This window comes from Prionailurus viverrinus, unplaced genomic scaffold (assembly GCF_022837055.1).
Source record: "Prionailurus viverrinus isolate Anna unplaced genomic scaffold, UM_Priviv_1.0 scaffold_53, whole genome shotgun sequence".
Lineage (NCBI taxonomy): Eukaryota > Metazoa > Chordata > Mammalia > Carnivora > Felidae > Prionailurus > Prionailurus viverrinus.
Genome location: NW_025927616.1, coordinates 1,556,072 through 1,565,977, shown reverse-complemented (window position 1 = coordinate 1,565,977; position 9,906 = coordinate 1,556,072). Strand labels below are relative to the sequence as shown.

At 53.7% G+C, this 9,906-nt stretch overlaps 1 protein-coding gene across 1 annotated transcript in view; it reads right to left on the bottom strand.

Moving 5' to 3' along the window:
* Positions 1-287: 287 nt before the first annotated feature.
* The window catches only part of DNAH14 (dynein axonemal heavy chain 14), a 328,550-nt gene continuing 318,931 nt past the window's right edge, over positions 288-9,906 (bottom strand). Inside the window, exons 84-88 of the mRNA XM_047848102.1 lie at positions 6,726-6,838; positions 5,695-5,834; positions 3,133-3,296; positions 1,925-2,071; positions 288-826 (exon numbers count right to left, since the gene is read on the bottom strand). Coding sequence (XP_047704058.1) covers positions 611-826; positions 1,925-2,071; positions 3,133-3,296; positions 5,695-5,834; positions 6,726-6,838 — 780 coding nt within the window. The 3' untranslated portion in view covers positions 288-610. The remainder of the gene's footprint in view (positions 827-1,924; positions 2,072-3,132; positions 3,297-5,694; positions 5,835-6,725; positions 6,839-9,906) is intronic.

Here is a 9,906-nt window from a genome sequence, read left to right as displayed (position 1 = left end):
GGGGCCGACACGGGAGCCCGTGGGTGAGCACCGCCCACCCTGCCTGCATCGTGGCTCTCAGAAGGTTGGAGAGGGGAGGGAGGGGTTAGTTGGGGGCCCCGGCTCCCGGCTCGTGGCCGTGCGTTTCGTCCTGGTTGTTTGCGAGGAGAGAAACGGCCGCGCCATTCAGATCCCGTCACACTCTCACGGGAGTCTGTCGGGGCCGTGGGAGGCCTGTGTCGGTGAGGTGAGCCCAGGTACCTTCTCGGTGGGAGGAGGTCTGGTGGAGCCACAGGACCACACCTCATCAAGGGAAGCAGCCAGCGCGGGGCCGGGGAAGAGTGCTCCCGAGGACCCCCTCGCGTGTGTTGCGTCGTACGTGACCGCAGGCGACACGCCCTGCCGTCCTCCGAGTGGAAACCACGGCGCCCGGCCAAGTCCCACCTGCTGTACCTGGGACGCCCCCGGGCACTCACTCACCTGGGACGGGGCAGCCGGAAGACCCCGCTGCAGGTACAGAGGGAAGAAGACCGCGCCCGTCCGGTCCGGCTGGACACACGGGTGTTTTCGTGGCGGGTGCTGAGTCACAAATCCGCTCAGAGACAAAAAGTAGGCGGGGTGGTGCACACGTTTATTTCTCCTTTTTCTCACACAGCAAGGCAGCCCGCGTTGTGACCCAGTGACTGGGGGGTCTCTTCGTGGGTAAGTGCACGGAGGTCAGGAAGTCTGCAGGCAAGCCAGCGGTTGTCACGGTTCTTGACCTCTCAGGCGTCTGATACACCGGGCACTCGAACGTGTCGAGCTGCGTATCTGTCTGGTCAGAAGCACCTGCTCGCTCAGTGGAAAGCTGAAAAACAAATCCAACAGTTAGATGGCAAAGCAGGAGCTCACTTTCCACGCACCAGATTCGGGGGACGGCCGCTCGCTGGACACACGGCTGGTTAGGGGCTCTGTGGCCGGAGGACCTGTGTGACCATCGTGGCCTCCGGAACAGTCTGGAGAAGCAGCTGGTAGAGCATCTATTCCAGGTTTTAGCAATGTTCTAGGCTGTCGTATTTATTTTTATGTTTAAAGAATTTTTAACGTTTAGTTTCGAGAGAGACGTCAGAATGCGAGTGGAGGAGGGGCAGAGAGAGAGGGAGACCCAGAATCCGAAGCGGGCTCCGGGCTCCGAGCTGTCAGCACAGAGCCCGATGCGGGGGCTCGAACCCACAAACCGTGAGATCGTGACCTGAGCCAAAGTCAGACGCTGAACCGACTGAGCCACTCAGGCTGTTTTACATGTTTGCCATCTAGGGGCATCTGGGTGGCTCAGCGGTTAAGTGTCCAACTTCAGCTCAGGTCACGGTCTCACAGTTTGTGAGTTCAAGCCCCGTACTGGGCTTCACTGGCAGTTCAGAGCCTGGAGCCTGCTTCAGATTCTGTGTCTTCTCTCTGCCCCTCCCCTGCATGTGCTTGCTCTCCCTCCCTCCCTCTTTCCTTCTCAAAAAAATATAAACGTTAAAACAACGATGTTTAAAAAAATGAACTTTCTTGAGAATTTATAAGCACTGTGTTTATTAACTTTATATGTGTGATTCAGTGAGTACTGAAAAGTACGTATTAAAAATACATACCGGGGCGCCTGGGTGACTCAGTCCAATGAGCATCCAACTTTGGCTCAGGTCATGATCTCCGGTTCGTGGGTTCGAGCCCCGCGTCCAGCTCCGTGCTGACAGCTCAGAGCCCGGAGTCTGTGTCCCCCCCCCCCCCCCCCCCCCCCGCCCCTTCCCTGCTCGTACTCTCTCTCAACAGTAAACATTAAAAAAAAATTTTTTTTAATGTTGTCTAAAGCGTATCAGCAAATGTCCCTCGTGAAACCACAGGGAACGGGACAGGAAGGAACGGCCCGGGTCCCCGCGGGAAGGCCCACAAGGCCGGCTGCACGGTAAACACATGCAATTACCTTTGTTGGCAGGAAGTAGATTTCAGGGAAATCACAACAGAGCTCACGAGGCAGCGAGTCCTCTAGTATGTTTTGTTCCCGATTCCACCTTGCGCCCTCGACGAATAAACCGAAAACGTGAACTCCGACGTGAGTGCGGTCTGTGCCCTGAGATGAAACAGAGGCGGTGTGGGTGGGTCCCCGGGCAGGGCGCTTCCTTCAGCCGAAGCTCCGTCTGGGGGAGGGCCCTGGGGGAGACGGAGAGCTGCCCTCCGAGACCCGCCCCCCGGACGCCCGAAGCTGCGAAGCTGCAGCTCGCACCGGGCCCTGTGTGGACCGGGGTCTCCCTACACTCCCACGGTGTGGTCTCGTGTATAAACGGGGCACGGGGAGAGGGTGACGGCAATAACTAAGAACAAAATAGAGCAGTTCTCGCAACACGACGTAATAAAAGCCACGTGAATGTGGTCTCCCTCCCTCCCAAGAGGTCTTGTCGGCCGCGTCCCCCCTTCTTGTCGACCTTCTGACACTCAGGAGGGGGATTGTATGATCCCGACCGGGGACCACGGGCCACTGAAGCCACGGAGACCGTGGAGGGGCGCTCCTGTGTCCCGACACCGGCCACCACACAGATGAGTCCTGGAGACGCTGTGCCGAGTGAAAGGGGCCAGTCGCAGGGACAGACGCTACAGGAGGCTCCTGTCGCCAGATTTATAGGGACAAAGAATAGATGCGATCAGGACAGGCGGGCGGGACGGGGACGTCCACGGGGACAGTGCCTCGGTTGCGGAGGTGGAGGGCCTGAGGGCCGCCTGCAGCGTGGACGTGCTCAGGGCCACCCGGCTGTGCACTCAGAAACGGTGAGGATGAGGGCGCCTGGGGGGCTCAGTCGGGTGAGCGTCCAGCTCTGGACTTCGGCTCGGGTCACCGTGTCTCAGTTCGTGAGCTCGAGCCCCGCCCCACTTGCACGCACTCTCTCTCTCTCTAAGTAAACAAACTTTTAAAAAGGAAATAGTTAAAATGGCACGTCCAGTGTTACCTTATGTATATTCTGCCATCGTACAAAAGTAGGAAAAAGTAAAAGCTCTTCAAGGAAAAGGGAAAACGGAGGGTGCGCGCGTAGCTTTGGGACTTGTGAGGTGCGCGGCACGGGGGAGGCGGAGTGGAGGCTGGCGAGGGGAGGACCGACTGCACGACTGCTCTCCCCAGTGCCCTCAGCGTTCTGGTACCTCAAAGGCCGTCCTGACCGCGTTGAGGTTCCCGTGGATGGCCGCGGAGAACCCCTCGTCTCTGCTGTCAGCGGTGTCCGAGATCACACGGTGGGCAAACGTGAGGGCGCCGAGAGAGATTCCCTGGGACCGTCCGTAGTCGTGAAGCACGGCCACGAGAAAGGCTTTGGGGAGAAGCACAGAGCGACGAGTTCCCTGTGAGTCGGGGGGCACCAAGGGCTCTGCGTTCCCTCCTGGCCACAAGCTGGCTCCCGGGAGCAAGGAGAAGACCCGAGCACGTCAGAGTCTTGGTCGAGAAACGGCACACAGACGAGTGGGAAGAGGAAGGCACGTTTTCCTCTGGGGTCGCCACGCTGTCGGGTGACCCCTTGGCTGTGTGGACAAAGGCTACGTGCAGCTGAGAAAAAGGAGACCGAGACAGAGTGGAAACAGCCCAGATAGGAGGAGGCAGAGGACAGTCGATCACCTGGACCCAGCCGTTCCTGAAGCCAAACCTCTGGCCTGCCTTCCCACTCGCATGAGCCTATGACTTGCCCCGTTTCGCTCAAGCAGGTTTGGATTGCGTCCTGTGTCCTAACACCAGGATTCCTAACACAGCTCCCAACCGTTCTGCCAGCCAGTTCCCCCTCTTGCTTAATCCATCCTGCGTGAACTGCCAGGTTAGGAGCTTCGCTCTGCTTCTGAATCGTGTAACGCCCCTGCCGGGGTCTCTACACCAGCGCTCACCGAGTCACCTGGGCACCGAGGCCCCCGCCACGCTGGCGTGTTTCCCGTGCTGTGCCGTTGCGGGAAATGTCTGAGCGGGCACCCGGCTGGTGACTTTGCTCCTGCCCTCCTCCTGGGACGCTCTTTCTCCAGTCTCCTCAGAACTTTCCAAGGCCCGAGAAGCCGTCTCTGCCCCGGCCCTCCTCTGTGCGCCTCTCGGGGGTCCGCGGCCTCCAGGGGACAAGACTGGGGCCACCAACCTCTTTGTGCTTCTGGTGGCAGCCGGCACGCCCTGGCCCTGTCCCCCAGGCGCTCAGTGACGCTGCCACGCTGTCGAGCCCCCGTGTCTCCCGAGCTCCAGCCCCCTAGAGCCACCTGCCCACCGCCCACCATGCGGTCTCCTCCGAACGTCTCAGACTTGACAGGTGACGGCCACCTCTCTGCCCATCACGTCGCTCCTCTCCCTGTGTCCCCGTGTCCCTGTGTCAGTAACGGTCGTCAGCCGCCACCCAGCTCTCTGAGCCCAAGACCGGGGAGCCTCCCTCTCTGCTCCCCCAGCGCCCTACGACTATTCTCTTCCACCTTCCTCTGTCGACCTTCCAGGCCACCGCCAATTCTCGCCTGGGGAATAAAGCAGACGCCTAAGTGCCTGGGACCCAGGCTCCGCTCCGGCTCCTCCCCCGTGTTGCGGAGTCAGGTCAAGGCCCCCCCCCCCCCCCCCCCCCCGCCCCCGCCAGGAGCCAGCCCTTCCCACCTTTTCAGCTTCATCCCACACCGTTCGCCCTTCGTGGGCTTTCACTCTGCCCACACTGAACGTTTCACGTGGGCTTCTCCCCCCTCGTATCTGGCCTTTGGCGCGAACAGAAATGCGATTCCCAGTCAATGCTGTGCTTCAGCACGTGGGTTTCTGCGTCACACGAGCCGAGTTCCGATCCCGGCTCAGTTGTGTGACTTTGGGAAAATTACTTACCTTCTCTGTGCCAGGGTTTTCCTGAGAACAGGGGGGGGCCGTGTGAACACCACCACGGGACTGTCGTGAGGACCGCTCTCCACAGAGAGCTCGCGACAGTGCCCGGTCCCCAGTGAGCACGGGTCCGGGGATTAACCGCCGTCCCCTTGTGCGCTCGGCACCTGCCACTTCCGGCAGCCGGCTCTCTGTCTCAGCAGCCTTTCCTGGTCCCCGCTCAGGTCCCCCTGCTTTATGCTCCAAAAGCCCTCACTGGTTCACTCATTCACACATTCGTTCAGAAACTCGTGTAATGGTTCTGGGATTACGTATCGGGAGTTTAAGGTGCTGGGGGCTGCGCGGCCTGGAGTAGAAAGACGGAGGGCTGCCTGTGTGGGGCTCCGTGGCGTCTTGTACGCCCCATCACCCAACCACGCATCGTAACGCCCTCCGTGGGGACGTCTTCCCTTCCCGTGTGACCTGAGCAGTGGCTCCCGAGACCCGGCACGGTTCCAGGCGTTCGCTTTTGTTGAATGAATGAACAGAAATGGCTGAGGCACAGATTCTGTCCTTGGGGGGCACCCACGTCCCGCGGCCCCGATAAAGCGTGGTGGCCTTTGAGGGAGGCCACGTCGGCCTTTGACATCAGAGTCGGTGGAGGTGGTGACGCTCCTGCCAGGGGCAGGTGCAGTCAGGCAAGGGTGGTCCTACTGGGGAGGGGGGAGGGGGGATGAGGAAGGAAAGGGAAGCGGAGGGAGGGAGGAGAGACTCCCCACCCCCAGGGCGTAGTGCCTGGGGATGCAGGGCCGTGGCTTTGGGTCTTTCACGCTGAAGGGGAGGAGGAGGGAGGCTGGCAGGGAGCACGAACGTGGGGGGCTGGGAGGGGGCCCTGGCCCTGTTCTCACACTCACCTTGCGGAAAGAAGAAAGCTGGGAGCCAGTATCTTGCAGGAAATCCTTCACAGAAATCACTGGTTTTATTGTCAGAGGATCTGGGGTTTTGGGTGGATGATGGAATGGAATGCTTCCCGGTGGCGACAAATCTCATGTACCTGTAGGAGGCAGACCGTAGACCGAGGGGTCAAGGGCACCGTCATCGCCTGTCCACGCGGCCAGGCCCTCCACGGCCCCTCCTCCCCTTCTCATCTCAGGCTTTCCCCTCTCGGGACCCTCGTCTTGTCCTTCAGGGGAGACCAGCTGTGGCTTTGAAGGGTGAGGCCCTAACTTGCTGGAAGGCAGTGGATTTAGGCAACGAGGGATGTGCTGGGCATCCTGACTGGGCGCTGAGGAGTCTATGGATTGTTCCGGAGCTGGTGACTCTGAGAGGATAGGTCCTAGCATTTGCTTAGAGGTAAGTGGCACAAAAGGCGGTTTGGTACAGACTTTGGAACCAGATTTTCTGGCTTCAAATCTCAAGGCTTCTACCCTAGTTGTGAAACGCCGGGCAAGCTACTTCACATCCTTGTGCCTCACTCATATCTAAGACAAGGGTGACGAATGACCGGGCTGACTGCATCTCGCAGGATTACTGTCAGAGTCACATGAGGACGTGGGACACAGGCACTCCTTGAGCGATAGCTGCTCTCGTGCCCTTCAAATGATTTTGATCTATGTATTAAACTCGTTTAAAAATTACACGTAACTAACCCTTACTTCCTCTTGCACTTCCCTCTGCTGGTGTCACAGGACAGAGTGTAGAGTAACAGGAAGGGAAATGTACCAGGTCTGGTCCTGTGTGTCCTTGAGCGGAGGGACCATGGACGGGACCCAGGGTATCCTGTGTCTCCAGGTCTCCATCCTAGACTGAAGACAACAGTCCCCCCCCCCCACTTGATTCACATGTTGCTCTGAGAACCCAAAAGTCCAACCATATGAAACTACGTGGTAAACCGTTAAGTTCTTCGCAAAATGAAGCAAGAGAATAAAGCCGCTTTCATCCGTACCGATGATGTATTGCAGCGTAAGCCATTTTGGCCCAAGTGTTGAAGAAATTCACTCGCTGGATGAGATCGTTAGCCCAGGAACTCAGGGGCTTACAGGACTTGTAGGCATGTTTCTGTTGGGATTTAGAGACAAGCACATCACTTTAAAATTTTTTTTTTTAGGATTTGTCTTTGGGGTCATTGGGAACATCTCTGCAAACTTTGGTAACAGACTCGACTGCCAGGGAGAACGCTGGCAGGAGGACGCCATTTTCCAGTGGAGAGCACATAATGGGGAACCCAAAGACCGACCGTCATGGTGACCGTGCTTCAGACAGAATGCCTGATGTTTCCATCCTGGCTGAACGCCTTTCTCACTCTTCCTAAGTCCTTTGGTCTGCCCCTCCCCCCTTCTCTGGGCGGCTAACTCGACATACCATTAAATGTGAGCAATTCCAACTCGCGGCCCCCCACACCAAATACTATATAACCCACCCACCAACCACTGATGAGCTGCCTCTTCTTCTTCCAGTGCAGAGTCCAGCTGACCCCTGCCCCATGCTCTGCACAGCCTTTCTGGAGAATTCTATCTTCTGTAGTGTCAGCTTTGTATTTTCCACCCTGTTTATTAATGCGCTTGTATCCTAAAAACACAACCACCCAGCACTCAATCCTACTTATTTGATCCTCAACAAAATACTAGCAAATGGATTCTAGGAACACATTAAAAGGATCATAAACCATGATCAAGTGGGATTCACCCCAGGATGCAAGGATGGTTCAACACAGGCAAATCGATAAATGTGACGCACCACACAAACTGAATGAAGGATAAATCACACGATCATTTCAGTAAATGGAGAAAAAGCATTTGACAAAATTCAACATCCTCTCATGATAAAAACTCCCAACAAATTAGTATAGAAGGAATCTTGCTCAGCATAAGGGCCACATATGACAAGCCATAGCTAACATCATACTGAGTAGTGAAAGGTTAAAACCTTCTCCCTCTAAGATCAAGAACAAGAACTCTCATCATCTCTATTCAACAGAGTACAGAGAGCCCTAGCCATAGCAATTAGGCAAGAAAAAGAATTAAAAGCATAGAAATTGGGAAGGAAGAAGTGAAACTGCCTCCGTTTGTAGGTGATATCATCTTATACACGGAAAGCCCTAAAGATTCCAAAAAACTGTTAGAACTAATAAATGAATTCAGCAAAATCGCAGGATATAAAATCAACAGAGAAATTAGTTGCATTACTACCCATTACCAACAAACTGTCTGAAAGAGAAATCACGAAAGCAGTCCTATCTACGATAGCATCAAAGATAACAAGGAGATAAAAGACCTGCACACTAAAAAATATACAAAGTTGGTGGAAGACCGTGAGGAAGACAGAAGTAACTGGAAAGACTTCCTGTCTTCTTGGATTAGTAGGATATTGTGAAAAATTCTTTCTACAGAAAAATCTGTAATACAATACAGTCCTAATCAAAATCCCCATGGCATGTTTCACAGAAATAGAAAAAATATTCTAAAATTTGTATGGAAATACAAAAGACCCCGAATAGCCAGAGCAATTCTGAAAAAGGAGATCAAAGCTGGAAGCATCATACTCCCTGATTTGAAGGTATCTTACAAAGTCGTAGTTGTAACAACAATACGGTTCTGGCATAAAAACAGGCACATAGACCAGTGGAACAGAACAGAGCCCAGGCACAAACCCAGACGTATGTGGTCAACTAATTTTTTTTTTTTTTTTTTGTCAACTCATTTTTGACAAGGGTGCCAGGAACACAGACTGGGGGAAAGAACAGTCTCCTCAACCAACGAAGCTGGGAAAACTGGGTCTCCGCATGCAAAATAATGAAATTGGATCCCTATCTTACACCACTCACAAAAGTTAAGTAGAAATGGACCTACAAACGTGTGGCCAACTAATCTTTGACAAAGCAGGAAAGAATACCCAATGAAATAAAGACAGTCTCCTCAGCAAGTGGTGCTGGGAAAACTGGACAGTGACAAGAAGAAGAATGAGCCCGGACCACTTTCTCACACCATACACAAAAAGACACTCAAAATGGATGAAAGACCTAAATGTGAGGCAGGAAACCGTCAAAATCCTAGAGGAGAAAACAGGCAACAACCTTTTTGACCTTGGCCACGGCAGCTTCTTACTGTGCATTCCTCTGAAGGCAAGGGAAATAGAAGCAAAAATGAACTATTGGGACCTCATCAAGATAAAAAGCTTCTGCACAACGAAGGAAACAACAGAACTAAAAGGTAACTGACGGAATGGGAGAAGATATTGGCAAACGACAAATCGGATAAAGGTTAGTATCTAAAATCTATAAAGAACTTATCAAACTCAACACCCAAAAAACAGATAATCCAGTGAGGAAATGGGCAGAAGACATGAATAGACATTTTCCCAAAGAAGACATCCAGATGGCCAACAGGCACAGGAGAAAATGCTCAATATCACTCATCATCAGGGAAATACAAATCAAAACCACACTGAGATACCACCTCACACCCGTCAGAATGACTAAAACCAACAACTCAGGCAACAGCAGACGTTGGCGAGGGTGTGGAGAAAGGGATCTCTTTTGCGCTGCTGGTGGGAATGCAAGCTGGTGCAGCCACTCTGGAAAACAGTATGGAGGTTCCTCAAAAAACTAAAAGTAGAACTACCCTACGACCCAGAAATTGCACTACTAGATAGTTATCCAGAGGTTACAAAAATGCTGATTCAAAGGAGATGCACCCCAATATTTATAGCTGCACTATCGACAATAGCCAAATTATGGGAAGAGCCCAAATGTCCATCGACCGATGAATGGATAAAGAAGACGTGGGGTGTGTGTGTGTGTGTGTGTGTGTGTATGTGTATAATGGAATATTACTCAGCGATCAAAAAGAATGAAATCTTGCCATTTGCAACAACGTGGATGGAGCTAGAGTGTATTATGTTAAGCAAAATAAGTCAGAGAAAGACAAATATATGATTTCACTCATGGGAATTTAAGAAACACAATGGATGCACATCGGGGAAGGAAAAAGAAGGTAAAAAACAGGGAGGCAGACCATAAGAGACTCTTAAATACAGAGAACAAACTGAGGGTTGCTGGAGGGGAGGTGGGTGGGGGGGATGGGCTAAATGGGTTGACGGACATTAAGGAGGGCACTTGCTGGGACGAG